The 19,573-nt window shown below is 32.2% G+C and overlaps 1 protein-coding gene across 1 annotated transcript; it reads right to left on the bottom strand.

The window, feature by feature from the left end:
* Window positions 1–2,977: 2,977 nt before the first annotated feature.
* On the bottom strand, window positions 2,978–3,726 carry LOC132622243 (protein SMALL AUXIN UP-REGULATED RNA 12-like). Its single transcript, XM_060336817.1, has one exon. The coding sequence runs from the start codon at window positions 3,547–3,549 to the stop codon at window positions 3,256–3,258; it is 294 nt and encodes a 97-aa protein (XP_060192800.1). The 5' UTR covers window positions 3,550–3,726; the 3' UTR covers window positions 2,978–3,255.
* Between the last annotated feature and the right edge of the window lie 15,847 nt (window positions 3,727–19,573).

The raw sequence follows: 19,573 nt of genomic DNA, 5'->3' as shown, positions 1-19,573 counted from the left end.
GTCTATGATTAAATTATTATTACCGTAATTTTTTCTCTTTGGCTAACACTCCCTCTTCCTTAGTTTCTCTATTTATGTACTCTATTGAAGAACTTAAAAAATGCTTTTTTAAATTCTTTTAATTACACCTCCCTGCTTCCTCTTTTTTTTCTTAAAGTTGTATTTTGAAAACGTAATGGGATGAGAGGACAGGAAAGGCAAATCAAAAGGCTGGGAAAGAGAAACCCGATAATGAGATATTCTCTTTTTTTTTTTTCTTATATATATATAAACACACGCGTATTTCGTTATGTTTAGTTGTAGTTGGTTCTTGTGTTATTTTTACTATGGTAGATTTTCGCTACTATTTTAAAATTTTTGCTACATGATGAAAAAAATTGAAATGCTAATTAATAGAAACAACATATTTTAATTTTTATAGAGAGTTTTCTTATAATGCTGAAAATTCATTTCTTTCACCTTGTGAGTTGTGACTAGCATAGAGAAGATTACCCACTCCATTTGGAATATATTTTTGTATTTGGTTGTATTAAAAAAGTTATTTTTTCAAACGAGATGTTTATCAAAATTAAGACTATAATTGATAAATGTAATTTCTACTCTTAATTGCTATCCATAAATCTTGTGTCTTTCGTTTTTATACTCCTAAACATATTTATTTAATGTATAAAAGATTATAATAAACAGATGTAATAATAAGATATAGCGTGAAAGCTCAAAAGTCTTTATTAAGAAATCATTGTATGCATGGAGAACTAAGTACTCCGATAAAAGAGAGGAAATTAAAACGAAAAATTATACTTGCAACTTAATACAATAAATTGCAGTTTCAACATATAACCTCTTATTCCATTAACTTCGTCACCCATCCACCCTAAATTTTTATTTCTACTTTGTCCCTATGGAAGGCATGTACTTAAAAAGAGTAAAGAATTTTTATTTTGTATACGGGAAGAAGATGGAAGAACAAATTAAAGATCTAGAGCCCGTTTGGATTGGCTTATAAGTTGCTAAGCTGTTTTCAGCTTTTTTGAGTGTTTGACTGGCCAGCTTAAAGTCATTTTGTGCTTAAAATAAGCCCAAAAAAATAATTGGGTCTGTTTGGCTTAGCTTATCTAAAGTAGCTTATAAGCTGAAAACAACTTATAAGCCAAAAAAAATAAGTTGGGCTACCCTAACTTTTTTTTTTTTTTGGCTTATAAGCTGCTTTTTTTAAGCCCATCCAAACAGGCTCCTACTCTTCTTTGCCACTGACACTACTCCTTTCATCAAAATAAGTAATTACAATCTATAGAACTAATGTTTTGTATGTATATATTTTGAAATTTTGTGCAGCTAACTGGAAAAAAATTGATATCAGATAGTTTATAGAATTTAATTTAGATACGTATATATAGTAGATATTTAATAAATTCTTTAATTTTATTTATAACCGCGCGAAGCGCAGATAGATTCACTAGTTTATCTTATAAACTTGATCTTACTTTTTATGATAAAAAATGAAGAAAGAAATCATTGCCTCTTGTTAATAACACTGTTGGCATGTGCACCTTTGTCCCCATTACAATCGATCTTAGTCTTCAACTAACTGCCCTAGGAGATTATTTGTGTTTTTAAATACGAAAGCTAGCGATTGGAATTTTTAGACATATACTCACTAGTCACTATGGTCCTACAAGCATGTGCTCGAAGAGAATATGTTTTCAGTAGTGCAGGTTTTATTTTGATCGGTAATTGAGGTCGAGATTGCTTACTGTAGAAGAATAAGATGTCAAAGCAGAAGTAGTAAAATAATTGAAAAAGTGCACTATCTTAACGTTGATTAGAAAATAAAAGAGGTGAAAAGTGGAGGTCAGGTAATATGAATCTATTTTTTTAATTAATATACAGGCTGATTAATTTGCTTAGAGTCTAACAAGTAAAAAAGCGCAAGATTAAATAACCACCGATGGATGTAGCAAGATGGATGGTATTCTTTAATGCCAGTGATTTGGAATTCGAGCATTGAGATTTGAGAATGTTGAAACAGTTATTAGAAAGTGTTTTCTCTTTTTAGATGAACCCTACATAATGTAAATGTGAATTTGAATTAATCGGCTAATAAATATTGAATACCATAATTATATAAAAATCGTAAAACCAGACAAGCAAACTTTCTCCAAATTGATGGCATCTAGTTCTTATCAATAGATTTTTTTTTTTGAATGACTTGTATTTATTTGAGAAGTGGGGTTTATTAAATTTAAACTGAAATCCTTAAATTTCTTATTATTTCTTCTTAATAAAAAAATACTAGCTAAGATAAGAAAAAAGGAAATATAGTTCCGAGTTCCTGACATGATTAAACTCATGATCTGAACTTGTCCACTTGGTCCAACTAATAATTCAGAGAAGCTCACAATTAATTCATTCGTCATTGTTTACATCTTGATTAATAATAATTTGAACACTCGGTTATCCACTCATATAATAAACAAACGGAGTACTAGTTGAGTCAATTTTGAGCAGGTCATCTGTTTTTCTTTATTTTATTAATCTTTTAAATTATTTTTTTTGGGCAATCATAAAAAAATTAATTAATCATTCTAGTAGGAGTTAGGGAATGAATCTTTTGTCAATCTTTCCTCAAATTGTGAAAAAAGAAAAATCCATTTTTAATTTACCTGAGCAAAGTATCTACGGTAGCGCTTTCTGAGTTCTCGTATTAGTGTACAGTGTACTCCCGCTGTCTCAATATACGTGATACTTTTTCCTTTCGGAAATTTAAATCGTATTAATTTAAACCAACATTTTTAAGATATATTTTTTTTACCAAATATATAAATTTAATTTTGAAATATTGAGTTAATCTAATTTAATTTAGCTTTAAAGTTTAATCAAATTGACTTTTAAAAAACGAAAAAAAAAACACATAAATTGGGATAGAGGTGTATAATTTTGGGTTGAAAATTGCTGCATGGAAAAGGAAAAAAAACAATGAAGAAATATTTTTGGAATTTGATTCTCATAAACAAGTCAAGAATTTTCGACGGGTGCAAATTCAACACCACTGACGAAAATAACAGAGTACATGAACTGAAACCAATATACAAAATTTAAAACTCAACCCCTAAAAGCGTTGCAAGGGATTCCTTTTCTATTCACAGTTAATTTTAGCTATTCACTTGGATTTGCCAGATCCACCACTACTTTAACTTCCTGCATAGCAGTAACTTAGTGCATCAAGAATTGCCGGTCAAAACTGGTCAAATCAACTCAATTTGAGTTTGAAATTAGAGAGCAGAAATAATCTTCATCACAAGGAATGGTAATTCCCATATCATGGTTAAATCCGAACTCTTCTTCAGCCCTTTGAAGCAAGCTTTGAAATCCGGGATGTGTTAACCAAGAAATGGGAATTATGTATCTGCTCCTATTTTCTCCTACATATACCACAAAGTGTCCTTTTGGTACATCATGGGGCAGGCCATTCTCATTTTTCCCAAAACTAGAACACTTTTTGAGGATTTGTTTTAAGGCTGCTGTTTGAGTTACTTTCTTTAGAGCCATTTTTTGGTTTATGTTTTTAGAGAAATGAAGGAAGAAAAAAGAGTATAAAAGAGAGCACCTGATAAGAAGGGAATAGTTTGTGTGTTTGGGAAAGAACTAGCAAAAAAGAGGTGTATTTATTGAGGAAATTAGGAGAACAAAGGCATGTGGAGTGAATGGGGACAAAGAAACTATATAGGGCTGTGGATGTTTTGATGGGGTAATCACTTAAATAGACCACTCACCCCACTCTTAGCCACAAAAGTCCAATTTTTTTTTTTCTTTTGAACCTTTTTTCTATAATAAGACGTCTTCTCCGCGTATTAAATTACACTATTGAATCACATGCCAAAATTTCATTCTATGTCGACTGTAAAGAGATAGGTTTTCGCCTTTTTTCCCATTAATTATGATGCAGTAACTTAAAAAGAAGAGTTTGATTCGATCGGAATTTAAGGCAATATCAATTTATCCGTTAGTAGGACGTTCATAAATAAAGCCAAAAAGTAATGAGCTTATGTGGTTTTGACCAGAGTTCTAATTAATATGATATGCTTTTATACTCTCTCTGTCCCAATTTATATGATATAATTTAGATTTCGAGAGTTAAATAAAAAAATATTTTATTGTAATTTATTTGTATGCTCTTCAAATTGTTAATTTTTTTTTATTTATATTACTTTTTATATAGTTTCTAGATATGAAATTATTTTTCAAAAATCATAAAAATTATATACCTGAATACACTATCAAAATAAATAAAGAAGTTTGACTTTAACAAACAGAACTTCGTCAAATTTCATGCCACAAATAGATTGATAATAATTGAATCATGTAATCTTTTTAGGATGTAGGGGGTAGGAGCCGTTGACCCAAGAGAGTTGGGACGTGGCGGGGGCACGTTATTCACACTGTTTCTAAAAGTAATACTCCCTTCTTTTCATTTTTTTTTATTAATTTAATTTAACACGAAATTTAAAAAATTTAAAAAAAATAAATTATGTGGTTTTAAACTAAAGATACGTCTAATGTATCAAAATGCTCCTTAATTTTGTACTTGCTATGTAAGATGTTGAAATTAAAGAGTTGACAAATATATGAGAGAAACATTCTTTTTTAAAGAGACTAAAAATGAAAATTAGACAAACAAATTAAAATAAATGGAGTATAAAAACTTCTCAATCAATTATAATTAATAGGATTAACATGATTTCTGACCGTTGAAGCATAATATTTTTTTTTCCTTTGAATCATGCATAAATGCAAAAATGTAGGAGTGCTAAGTGTTTGTTCTTTGGATTTTTGCCTTTAAATGGATGAAAATGATCTTTTAAACCAATCATTTTAATCTAATTTTAGGTCTTGAGGTCAGTTTCACCACATAAAAAAAAGAGAAAGAAGAGAAAAAAAAATTATCCTTTATACAGAGTTTTTGTCCGATTGCGCTACTTCAAAATTATGTGCTCCGTTCGTTAACTATTGGATCAAGCTGAAATTTGGCGTTAAAAATCCCAAATTAACTCTATTCTGTAAATTGGACTGGGAAAATCGGGTTTGAAAGATGTCCGGAGTTACATGTTTTAAGTTATGAACAACAATTTACTTTTAGGTGAATCTTTCGCATTCTCGACTTGTTTAGGTTGTCGTTAATATATCTCCTTGTGTGACATTGTAATATGAGTCTTTGACCATTGTAACTGTTTCTAATATAATTATTGGGTATCCAAAGTTTACTAGCCTGATTAAATTAAATTTGCGCCACGTGAGGTCATTAAGAGGAAAATGTTCCCTACTATAAATTTTTCCTTGTTGGCGGATGAACTAATACTATAGTAGAATAAAATAGTTATTAGATGTGATTAAGGGCCCGTTTGGCCATGAGAATTTTTCAATTTTTTTTTTGGGAAAACATTTTCACTTTATTTGGAAATCAATGTTTGGCCATGAAAATTTCAAATACAATTTGAAGTAGTATTTGGAATTTGAAACACACCAAAAAACTTATTTTCACTTTCAATAAATTCAAACAACCAAATATTCTTTGCAAAAACTATAATCAAACACAACTCCATCTTTCACTCCAACTTCTAAATACCAAATAAAGTGAAAAATATTTGGTTTTCATGGCCAAACGCCTACTAAAAATGATTGGTGCAGGATTATGGACACAGAAAATATCGGTAGGACAAGTTCCACTTTTGGTGATTCAAGTTCCTTGGATTTATAAAGTGGAACCCTCTGGTTTATACTCATTTGAATGCCATTTTCCATTTGATTAGATATGGTTTACATTTCCATATGATTTGAGTATTGATGGATACACTTCTTATGTGATATGAACAAAATCTAATTAATTTTCGACATTATATATTGAATAACTAATACACCGATGAATTAACTAATGAATTAATAGATTTCCACAAATTATAGATAAGTTCATATATAATGCTACTCTCCGAGGCTGGATAGTATTCAAATGAGCACATTTCCAACAGTAATATTACTAGTTAAAATCCATGAGTTTGACCACATCAGTCCAATTAGATTTTCTTAAATCTATGTTGACTACATAAAAAACACACTATAATAAATAAATAAATAATGTAATGTCATAAGATTACATTTTGCATATTCGATGTATGTTTGAAGTATGGAATCTGGTTGAATGGACAATACTAAGAAGTGTTGGACCAATAAAAGCTAGTTTGGTAGTCAGAAGCCAATAAGTCATAAACAGAAATTGTGTCAATAACAGTAACAGACAGGAGCACTGCTCTATCAAAGTCGACGAGACCATCAATCAACAATTCAACATAAGTCACAAAGTCAAAAGGTTTTTGTAGATTTTCTGACCTTTGATAGATTCTGTCATTTTGATATCCTTCTTTTAATAATGTTTCTGCAAAATGTTTCCGCATGTCAAGTGAGTTTTTGCCCAATCACCGTGGGGTCGTTTGATAGCTGCGTAGAATTATGCATGTATTGATAATACAAGAATTAATTATAAGGAAATTTATATATTATTTTCTGTAAGAATTAGTTATGTGAGTGTAGTTATTTATATATTATTAATTATCTAATTTTCTATCATGCATAAAATAATACATAAATTTCTCATAATTTATACATATATTAGTTATGCTAATTTTTAAATTTCAAATCAAACACCGTATTAATTTTATACAAAATAACTTATCTCATAACCAGCTGTCAAACGTGGTATTCCTTATGCAGGATTTAGTACCTGCATAACTCACCTTCAAACCAGCTACCAAGCGACTCGTAAGTTCTTCCAGAGCTTTCTTTGAATTAAACAGTACAGTAGGATTTTTTATCCATACAGTTGTCCGTCAAAACAATACTAGCTGACAACTTGATATATATATATATATATATATATATATATATATATATATATATGTCACGACCCAACCAGAGGGCCGCAACGAGCACCCGATGTTAGCCCACCCGGGCATCCCTTAGCGTACCTTTACACTTACATCTAAGTGAGCCACATATCAAAACATACATTTCTATTCATCAATCATACGAATCCCATTGGGCAACAATACCTTTATATCAACATTAGCAACTAAGTCCACATCAATGTACATAAGCCGACGAGGCTAACAAAATGATATACAAAACATAGGCCGACAAGGCCAAACACGACTAACTGTATACACATGTCTACGAGCCTCTAAGGAGAGTATGTCATATCATATAGGCGGGACAGGACCCCGCTATGCCCATAAATATCTACACAAAAGAATAAGTACCAAAAGCTTTAGCTCCGAAAGAAATGGATCTCCGCTAAGCAGTCCCTGAGTAATGTAGCTATGAATCAAGTCCGTCTCCCTAGGCACCTGCGGGCATGACGCAGCGTCCACAAACAAAAGGACGTCAGTACGAAGAATGTATTGAGTATGTAAATCATGATCAATATCAATATGGAAGCATAATAAGCAACATAAGAAATAACATAAGATGGGAGAAAGTAGCATCATCGTCATAACCACTTACTTGCTTGTCATAAGGACTTTCCATTTCTAATGCGAGGTTGTGTACATACATCCATAACCGTTTCCGTATTCGTATCCGTACTCATTTACATTTCGTGTCTATAATCGTATTCATATGCCTATTCTTATTCCTATTCGTATCACGACCGTATTCATACTCTTTTGCATACCATATACATATCCATATCATATACATATTTATATCATAGACATACCTGGCCAACCAAGGCTTCAGGGTTACACATACCTGGCCCTACCAAGGCTTCAGGGTTATATCTACCTGGCCCTACCAAGGCTTCAGGGTTATATAAATATACACATATTCTACCCGGCATTATAAGCTCGGGGTTCCATAATAGTCATACATAGATACATATACATATTAGCTCATAAGCATCTTTACTATTATCATCACTATCATTATCGTCATCGTCATCGTCATCGTCATCGTCATCATCAGCGTCATTACCAATTTAGTCATCATCAATATCATTGTCACTATTATCGTCATTCATTACATCTATCTTTATAGACTTACTCGTCATATGAGGAACTTAGTATAATCGTAACATATCGAGAATCATGAGCTTAATAGCTCGGAAGATAGAATCATTTGAAGGACATCATAGACTTAATAGAAGATTTAAATAATTGGCCAAAGAACCATGCCTTAGGAAAGAAGGGTTAGCCTTACATACCTTTCCGTTCAACTACTTTACCACTTGCATGTTCCCCTTCAACGCTCACGTTCTACCTTCATTAAAGTTATACTATCATTGGAAATCGATAGCTAGCATACACGACTAAAACTAGAGAAAATCGGACAACATCTCCTTTATTTATACGACATTCCTCCATATCGTAAATCAACTCCCAAACGTCAAAAATACATTCACAATATTATAACAATAGTCTTTATTCATCCACATTATCCATATCTCTCAGTTCACTTCTAATTCATCCATATTCATGGTCATAGCACACTATTATATCCACTCATCTATAACGTCTATCCCATGTTCTTAATGGCATACATAACATGATTATAATCATTCCATATCAAGAATCATTACGCAACCCAAACTACTACTCACAAACGTCACTACTCTCACATTCAAGACCCATTTTCCATATCCTTTTCCAATCCAAGTGTTTCAACTTTCAAACATCTTAAACAACATGAAAATACCATAAAACTTACCTTAGATGGTAAGGGAATGAATCTTGAGTGGACATACTTCACTTGAACCAAACCCTAGTTCTCCTCCAATGGAATTTCTTGTGGTCCTCTAACCCTTAGAAGCTTTCTAGCACATAAACACTTGATTTTTGTCTTTTATCTTTGTGTTCTCTTGGACTTGAGTGGAATATGCTTAGAGAAGGGTTTTTGAGCTCTCAACACTTGTAGAATATGAAAAATGAAGTAAAAGAACCCAAGGCATCTATTTATACAAACATTGAAAAACAGCCCATTGGGACTTTCACGGGAACTTATACGGTTCGTATAGTATTGTACGGACCATATAATCGGTCGTGGTTCACCAACCAGCAAACCAACTCCCTGCTGGGAGTTATACGAACACCTTATACGGTCCGTATAAGTCTCCGTGGTTCACCACCATGGAACACTTTGTCGTTGTTGGGTTATACGAACCATTATACGGTCCGTATAACATTCCACGGGCCGTATAATGTGGTCGTGTAACTCACAGTTTTTCCGAAGTTGTTCTCGTCGTTTCGTTCGATCTCCAATCCTTATAAAACCTTCTTAACACTTGTTTAATACTTCATAAACAATCTAAGGGACGTTATAACTCCTCTCCAAGGCACTATTAAATCCTCGTTAACTCGTTACTCGTAATTTCTTTCCGATACCTATCGTATGCCTTGCCTTCTCTTGGCAAACTTTCTTCCCTTATCTCGAACATCTTTAAAATCTTAACTAGGGTCATCGAATGTCATTTCTTACTTATCGAAATACCGTATACTTCGTGCTCTTCGTTAGTCTATTCACTGTGCATCAACGGAAAATTTTCCCAGGTGTAACAATATATATATATACTAGCAAACTATGTTTGTGCGATGCACGGGGCCTAATATGATTAATTTAATTATTCACTTTAGTTAGTCTTTATGATTTGTATATTTTGTAAAGGATACCGCGATTCTCCTTAGTGAGTCTCCGTATTTTTTTTCCCCTTAATTTCTTAATTTTTGTTAAAATTTATGTTATTTTGGTTATGTCTGCCTCTTTTTATATTTAGTAAGTTGACAATTCAAATATCCTACATGTTAAGTTTATAATCACAAGATTCAAAGGATATTTTATTATATTATACAAAAATTTTAATTTAGAATCACAAAATTCAAAAGTCTATCTTTATTTCTTAAATTCCGTGTCTAGTCAAAACTTAGACACTCAAATTGAGACAGAGGGAATATCTGCCAAATGAAGGGAATGAAAGGACAATTGAAACACTGCATTGGACCTAATTAACATAGAAATTTGTAGAATAAACTCACCAAAATTAATAGCAAAATTCTAATTTAAACGGGGAAAATTAAAACAACAAAATCTCAAATTCAAAGTACCAACTATATGAACCACCAAGCAGCCCTCCTTAGTGAGTCTCTGAATTTTGTTTCTTTTCCTCTTATATTTTCCCCTTAATTTCTCAATTGTTGTTAAAATTTATCTTATTTTGATTATGTCCGCCTCTTTTTATATTTAGTAAGTTGACAATTAAAATATGCTACATGTCAAGTTTATAATCACAAGATTTAAGTTTATAATCACACGATTCAAATGATATTTTATTATATTATATACATTTTTAATTTAGAACCACAAGATTTAAAAATCTATTTATTTCTTAAACTCTATGTCTAGTCAAACTTAGACACTTAAATTGAGACAGAGAGAGTATATACCGAATGAAAGGACAATTGAGACACTGCATTAGATCTAATTAACAAAGAAATTTGTAGAATAAACTCATCAAAATTAATATCAAAACTCTAATTTAAACAGGAAAAATTAAAAGAAAATCTCAAATTCAGAGTACCAACTATATGAACCACCAAGCAGTATTTTGTTTCTTTTCCTCTTATTTTTCCCCTTAATTTCCCAATCGTTATTAAAAATTTCTCAATTGTTGTTAAAATTTATCTTATTTTGGTTATGTTCGCCTCTTTTTATATTTAGTAAGTTGACAATTCAAATATCCTACATGTCAAGTTTATAATCACAAGATTCAAAGGATATTTTATTATAATATACACATTTTTAATTTAGAACCACAAGATTCAAAAGTCTATCTTTATTTCTTAAATTCCGCGTGTAGTCAAACTTAGACACTTAAATTGAGGCAGAGGGACTATATGCCAAATGAAGGAAATGAAAGGAAAATTGAGACACAGCGGACACGTGAGACTTAAAAAATAAACACACAAGAGGTAGAATTAATGTTAAACTTCTGAAATGTACACATGTTAGTTCCTGCTTAGAGTACAATTTCATGTGCTTTCTATAATAGAGCAATAAAACGAAGTGTAGACGTAAGAAATATGATAACGTAAAAGTGGAATACACGTGTACAGAGAATAGGTGGCAAACCAAATAGTAGTAATTGTTAAATGAAGTGGACCCACAACTGGAAAAAAAGGAAAGAAACCAAGTACAATTGAAATAAATCCAAATTTAGTGTACAACTCAGACAGCTTTTTGTACAATTAGTTGTTGCTGTGTTAGCCCCTCTTGGACACTTATATATAATAGAAATATTAGAAATTTTTAGTAATGTGGCCAAGTAATATGGGACGGAGGGAGTACTTCATTTATTAATTCTTAAAGAGCGTGAAAAGTCAAAAGTGAACAAGTAAAAGTGCACGGAGGAAATAAATGTGTCGGAGGATTAAAATTGAAGTGCATACGTGTATACATGAGAAGAGAATAAATATTCAGTACTATGATATATGTCCACGAGAGATAAAAAAAATAGTTGATTAAAGTGTACAATTTATATATCTTTTGGTACAAGTATTTATTGCTATGTTAGTCCCATTCGGACACTTATATATAATAGAAATATATTACAATAGAATAAATATTTAGTATCATGATATATGTCCAAGTGGGATGAAAAAGAAATTTGGTTAAAGTGTATAATTTACTAAACTTTTGTACAAACACGTGCTCATTCATCATTAATGAAATTGGCAAAATTTATAGTACAATCTTACATGTCCTTCACCAGTGAAATAGGGTACAATATAAAATGCTCTATGTACAATTTGTTAATGTTGTGTTGGTCCTCCTTTGGCACTTATAAGTTATTTGCTATGTACAATATATATATATATATATATATATAGTACGAAGTAAAATGTTTTTACGGTTAGAAAATATTTCTCTTCAAAATAAGTTATTTGCTAAGTAAGGTGGGAAGGAGACAATTAACATGAAATGTCTCTTATAGAACTTGTTGTTCTATTTCCACTAGAAAAATTGTCTAAAATTTTTTGACTTCTGGTTAATTTTTACCAGATCCAATATGGGATAACTTATACGTCAAAAGCACCTAAACAAACAAAATAATTCTGATTTCATCTTTCTATGAGCCCTTTTGGATTGGCTTACAAGTTGCTGAAAATAGCTTATAAGCTGTTTTTAGCTTTTTTGAGTGTTTGGCTAGCCAGCCTATAAGCCATTTTGTGCTTAAAATAAGTCGAAAAAAATAATTGGGCCCACTTGGCTTAGCTTATTTAAAGCAGCTTATAAGCTGTTTTCAGCTTATAATCTGCTTTTTTAAGCCCATCCAAACAAGCTCTATAACTTATTTACTTCAAAAGTAAGGGCAAAATCGTGAACTTCTTATTACACACTTTATTTTCTAATGCAAAGAACCAATCTTCCCGGAAAAAAAAAAACTTGTATGTTAAATAACAAGCAAAATACATCCAATCACACTTAAACTATACCTAAAATGTCGAGTTCACACTTAAATTATACAGGCGACTTATTATACACCTAAACATCTTAAAAGTGAATTTATTACCACCCTACAAGCTGATGTGACACAAATTATAAAAATAATTAAAAATAAACGTGTTTTAATTAAAAATTATTTATTATTTTCTTTTTTAATTACGAAATACATATTTTTATAATCCCCACCCCACCGTCCCTCTCATCAAATTTTAATTTTTGTGGGTCCCACTTTGACTTTTAACTTTTCATTCTTTTCTCTTTCTTTTTCTCCCATCAATGGCAGTTGGATGACTTGTGCACCTGAGCAGGGTGGTTTTATGGCTGATTTCTGGTGAAGGGTGGTGCTTTAGGTGGGGATATCGATGGAAAAACATAGGAGACAATCAGTCGGGTGCTTGGCTTGTGCTCCGACGGGAAAACAGGGGTTGTTTGGCGGTTTATTGGCGGTGGGCTAGTGTTGAAGGCGGAGGAGGTGGAGAAAGTGAACTACAGCTAATTCCGTCCCCGATTTGTGCATATCTACAAATGAAAAAAATCAAGAACAAAAATGCTCCCATCCATCTTTCTCGTTCTCTATCCCATTTGTCAATCGCTTCATTCTCGTCTCTATCCCATTTCTTTTATTAGTATCTTTTTAAAAGTTGCAGTGAAGAAATTAATAAATGGAGGAAAAGAAATAAGAGAAAGTGGGTGAAGATGAAGAAGAAATATGGGGGAGGGGATTTGTAACTGAAAGTAAGGAGAAGAGAAGGGGGAGGGGTGTGAAGAAGACGAAGGCGTGGGGGTGGGGGTTGCCTAAAATAGGTTTCTTTAAAGGAAAAGGGTCAAATATACCCCTCTACTTTAATTTAATGGTTAAATATACCCTTCATTAGTCAAAATAGATAAAAATATCCCTTCCGTTAGTTAAAGTAGATAAATATACACCTTCTGTTACGAAAGTAAACAACTATACCCCTCAGTTGACAAAATCCCCAATTCCACCATTAATTACCCGGTTTAACTTAAAAAAACCCATGCCCGACCCGCCCCGACCTGCAAATTAAATTCTTTCCACCCAAATATACCCACCACCACTACAACCGACCCAACACAACAATCACCACCCTTTCCACCACCACCGCCACCACTGTTTAGCACTCCTCCTTACCTCTTAAAAAGTTCCGGCAGCAACGGTAAGCTTCTCTATTACTATTTTTCCTTCATTTTTTTTTTATCAACCATGGACCTTAGTTATTGAAAAGTTAAGAAAAAATGAAAAGAAGTCATGACGTTTTTGCTGGAAACGAACAAGAAAGTACAAAATAAAAAAAGAAATAAAAAGATTAAATAAAAAACAGAAGAAAGGTAAAAGAAAGAGAAACGAGAATATTACACAAGAATTTCATGCAATTCGATTTCGTCAATTTGGGGTCAATAAATTCTTTCTTCTTTATTGTGACTAGTTTTCTATACATTCTTTTTAGATTTTAAAGGAGAATAACTCTATTTTGAATGTATTTTAATTCAACTCTCAAACAAATGGTTGTTCTCATTTTACACATTCAGTGGTGGCGGTGGTGGTGGAAGCGGTGGTGGTTGTTGTGTTGGGTCGCTTGTAGTGGTGGTGGGTATATTTGGGTGAAAAGAATTTAATTTGCAGGTAAGACATGAGTTTTTTAAAGTTAAATCGGGTAATTAATGGTGGAATTGGGAATTTTGTCAATTGAGGGGTATATTTGTTTACTTTCTTAACGGAAGGGATATATTTATCTACTTTAACTAACGGAGGTTAAATTTGACCATTAAACTAAAGTAGAGGGGTATATTTGACTCATTTCCCTTTCTTTAATTTAAAAAAGATTATTTAATTTTTTTTTTTGACTCTACTCGCTATTTTTTTATTAGATGACATGGATTTTTCTTTTTAAATATGATATAGTATATGATGTGGCATTGACATGGCGATGATGTGCCGTGAGTGTAAAACACCTCCCATCATGTGATTGATTATATGTGCATTAGAGTGTTAATAAATTTATTTTTAAAATATTTAGATATTTAATAGATCGTCTGTATAGTTTAAGTGTAAAATTGATATTTTGGGTATAGTTTAACTATGATATGACGTATTTTGCCTAAATAAAACCAGTGATTGTTACTGATTGTACTACAATCTTCGTACAATAACGACTGCATTGCTTTTTCTTAGTGTGTGTCAATGTAGTTTTGTTCCATAATTAATGTCAATGTTTGCTTTTCAAAAGTCAATATTTTCCCTTAACTTAATTTGTGAACCACTTGTACTGCTATGAGCTTTGTTCTCTCTAGACCCTCTTATAGTCTTATGTGAATATCTATATCCACATCAGACTGTAATCATTTAGTCAATAGCATACTGTACATAGTACAAATGATTATTTGATTGCCATTGATATGTGAACACATTTCCCTAACATAGCCTTCCTCGTATAGAGTCCGGAACTAAAATGACCTCAAAAAAAATAATTTAAAACTAAAATACCCCAATAAAAAAAGTGATAAAAGTACCCTTAGCGTAATAATTTATTGCGCTAAAGCAGTTTACGGAGACGGAGCCGTTAATTTCTTTAGCGCAATATTTTACTGCGCTAAAGATTTTTTTTTATAGCGCAGTAAAATACTGCGCTATAGCGAGCACTAAAAAAAATTTTGGTAATTTTTTTTTTTGCAATACTTAGTGTATTTTTTCATACTTTGACCAACGATTAGTCGTGTGTCAAGACTCCGAAACGTCAATATTTTATATAGAACCCGATATTTTTTCTGCGTACAATAATGTAGGCTCAATACATTAAGGATACGTAGACATTCGGATCGTCATTTTAGGGGTTGAAAAGGTGCCCGAAGTAAGTTTTGTTTGAAAAAACTTAGTGCTTGACTGTAAGGTTATTTTAGTCAACTTTATATGTCGAGAAAATTAGTCAACTTTATTTTCAAAAATTGAAACCACAGAAGTGAAATTGACATTCACAGCTACATTACCCCGGGATTTTTACGTTGAAATCTATTGCGTATTATCATATTATAAGTAAATAAAACTGAAAATTTCACGTCAATTTGGGGAAAAATTGAAACTGAATGGGATAAAAGGTGTTTTTTTTAAAAATCGGCTCGGCCGTGGTTTGTCCGTATAGATCTCGAAAAAATAAGCAAGTTCAAAAAAAAAAAAAAGCGTAAAACGGACGTCCGAGCGCAAAGTTATGACCATCTAAAGTTTGACCACTTTACAACTAGTTTTTCTCCCTATATTTTTTAGAATTATATTTATATTCAAAATAAAGTTATGTTTTGATTAAAAAATAACACGCTTAAATCAAAACCTTAAAAAATAAAACACTTAAACTTAAAGTTTCCAAACAAAACTTACTTCAGGTACCTTTTTAACCCTTAAAACGACAATCTGAACGTTTACGTATCCTTGATGTATTAAGCCTACATTATAGTACGCAGAAAAAAATACCAGGTTCTATATAAAATATTGACGTTTCGGAGTCTTGACACACGACTAATCATTGGTCAAAGTATGAAAAAAAACACTAAGTGCTGCAAAAAATAAAGTTGACCAATTTTTTTTTTTTTTGGTACTGTTTCTATAACGCAGTATTTTACTGCGTTATAGATTTTTTTTAACTGCTTCTATAACGCAGTAAAATACTGCGCTAAAACAGTTAACGACTCCGTCTCCGTGAACTGCTTTAGCGAAATAAATTATTGCGCTAAAGGTACTTTTATCATTTTTTTTATTGAGGTATTTTGATTCAAAAGGTTTTTTTTGAGGTCATTTTGATTCCGGACTCCCTCGTATATACCCCTAAGAATTTCCACATAGCATGACTTTTCAATGGAAGCAAACCTTATCCAACTTTGTTCTTGACAAATTGTTAGATGACCCCGTTGTCCAAATTAAAGAACTCTCTCGTCTAACAGGACTAACTTTAGTCTGTATTTGTCTCTTATACTACCTCTAGCCTCTGATCGCGAGTATTACTTAATTGTTTTAGAAAGATAAATTTGTTTCAAAGTATTTAGTCATTCACTTTTCTTATCAAATCTACATGTATTGTTTTAATTAATGGAGTGTTAGTTAAGGAGCCGTTTGGACATAATTTAAAATTATGATTGGTCAAATCTATTGACAGACACCTGTAGTCGTCCACTTTTTTCACTTGAACACCTCAAGTGCCCCTTGTTCCATTTAGACATCTGAGGTAGGACTAGATTATGTCATTTAGACACTTTTTGTACAATCAGTCAAATATATAGAGTGAGTGTAACACACTCGCCGATGACGTGCCAAAACAACGAATTAAATGAAGACATGTAGCGTATATACCAAAAATAATTATTAAAAAATAAAATATGAGTAGAAAAATTATTTTAAAACTACCTAGTTAAATTAAAAAAGTAGTGAAAAAAAATTATTTTCTAAGCTCCTCTCACCCACCCTCTTCTTCTTCTTCCCGACAAATTCCCCCCCCCCCCCCCCCCCCCCAAGCTTGTTCGACTCTTCCTCGTATCAATTGTTGAACCGAGATTGGTGAAAAGTTGGCCAAAATTAGAAGATATACACAAGAATCTTTTGTTCTTTGTTCTCTTGAGGCCAAACCCATCGACAGACTTCTGTGGTCGTCCACTTCTTTCACTTGAGCACCTAAAGTGCCCCTTGTTCCATTTAGACACCCGAGGTAGGGTTCGAGTGGGTCATTTAGACATTTTTTGATGACATTGTAACTTGGGTGAATTACACACTAAACAGGCGCGTGAGGAAGTTAAATTTTACGATTTTTTTTTATTCTTTTCTTCTTCCTTCTCCTCCTCTCCTTCGAACAAGTTTTTTTTTTTTTTTTTTAAATTACTTTTTCCTTCTTCTTTTTCATTAGTACAGTAGTACTTCTGAAAGCTTTAGTTTCATTTTTTTTCCTTTTCTTCTTTTCTCTTTGCCTCCTTTTCAGACTCAATTTTGTCACTATTTGAAGTTTGTTGCCAAAAATAGGACTAATGTGTTTAGCTAAGGTGAATCAAATTCTTTGCTACAAGAAAGAGGTGAAGAAGAAGAAGAAAGAATCATGGCTGGATTGAAGAAGTTTTCAGAACTTGTTACTGGACCCAACTATGGAAGAACTTTGTAAAGTACTGGAAAGTATTAATTGTAATCCAAAAAATCTTCATGATTCATAAAGTTATGCTCTCAACTTGGATAATGTAGATGACTGTGTGTGATGAACTTTTGCATAATTTTTCATCTGGGTTTGTTGTTTTTTCTTTGGAATTGCTTGCTTGATAAATTAATCATTGTTGAAAACGAAATGAATCAGTAAGAAAATTAGGAGAGAGAAAATCTAGTAGAAATTTTGATAGTGATAGAGAAGATGGACGAGAGAGAAAAGAAAGAAAAAAACATGGAGGAAGAGGGTGAGGTTGGGGGAACGGAGGTGGAGGACGGAGGGGTTAGGTGGGTGGGGTGAAAATAGGTTTTTTTTTCGCTCCTTTTTCTAATTTACTAAATAGTTTTAAAATAATTTTTCTACTCATATTTTATTCTTTAATAATTATTTTTAGTATATATGCCACATGTCTTCACTTAATTCGTTGTTTTAACACGTCATCGGCGAGTGTATTAGACTCATTCTATATTCTTGACCGATAGTACAAAAAGTGTCTAAGTGGAACAGGAAGTGTTGACCTGAAGTGTCTAAATGGAACAATGGGCGCTTTAGGTGCTCAAGTGAAAGAAATAGGCGACCATAAGTGTCTGCCGTTGGGTTTGGCCTTCTCTTGTTAATGGAGATTTCAAAGATTCAAGCAAAGGAAAAAAGTTGGGGAGGGCGAGACAAAACGGGTCTCAAAAAACTAAAAAAAATAACAAGATCAAAGAATCTTGTGTTCTTATTTTTCTTGTTAATGGAGATTTCTTCTAGAAAGTGGTGGTTTAAGGTGGATGAAAGGTTGGAAGGAGAGAGAAGGAAGAAGTAAAGATTAAACAAAAAAAAATTGTAAAATTTAAGGTCTTCACGCGCCTGTTTGCTGTGCAATTCACCCAAGTTGCTAGGTTAGCAAAAAGTGTTTAAATGACACAGTCTAGCCCTACCTCAGGTGTCTAAATGGAACAAAGGGCACTTGAGGTGTTCAAGTGAAAGAAGTGGACGACCACAGGTGTCTGTCGATGGGTTTGGCCAACCTGATTTGAAACCATGAAATGAAATCATATTTGGACATGCAATTTGAATTTCTTAAGTTGTATTTTTTCTTATAGACATAAAAACCACACAAGTTGTGAAACTATAAAAACTTTCCCAATTCTTATACAATCTTACTAAATGAGCAAGTCATAGTTCAAAACAAAATTAAAACGCCACTAGAAGGCCTTTCTAAAAAATACAACACTAATTTATCAAACTTTAATTCAATAAAAATGAAAATTTACTATGAATAGTAATGTAACTAATCTTTAATATAATCCTCCCACATGGTACGAACATAAATAACGGTTGGTAGAAGTTAATGAGGTTGGTAAATGGTTGGTGGGAGCAATTGCAAAAAATATCTAACAACTTATGGGTTTTTTTTTTTTTTGTAACAAAATATAAATTTATGGGTCAAGTTTTACATTTAAAAATTTTAAAATCATGATTTGAAATCTCAAATCATGCCTTTTTGGATGATTTGGGATTTCATCTCATGAGATGAAATCGCATGTTCAAACACTGATTTCATCTCATGACTTGAAATCATGACATGAAATTGCATGTCCAAACACCTACTTAGGAGCCGTTTGGATATGATTTGAAATCATGAGATGAAATTATGTTTGGACATGCAATTTGGATTTCTTAAGTTGTATTTTTTCTTATGGACATAAAAACCCCACAAGTTGTGAAAACAATAAAAAAAATTTCAATTCTTATAAAATCTTACCAAATGAGCAATTCACAGTTCATAACAAAATTGATACGCTACTAAAAGACCTTTCTAAAAAATACAACATCAATTGATCAAATATTAGTTCAATAAA

Source organism: Lycium barbarum, chromosome 12 (assembly GCF_019175385.1).
Source record: "Lycium barbarum isolate Lr01 chromosome 12, ASM1917538v2, whole genome shotgun sequence".
NCBI classification, from domain to species: domain Eukaryota; kingdom Viridiplantae; phylum Streptophyta; class Magnoliopsida; order Solanales; family Solanaceae; genus Lycium; species Lycium barbarum.
The sequence above is the reverse complement of the archived record's forward strand: the minus strand, read 5'-3'. Positions and strand labels throughout refer to the sequence as shown.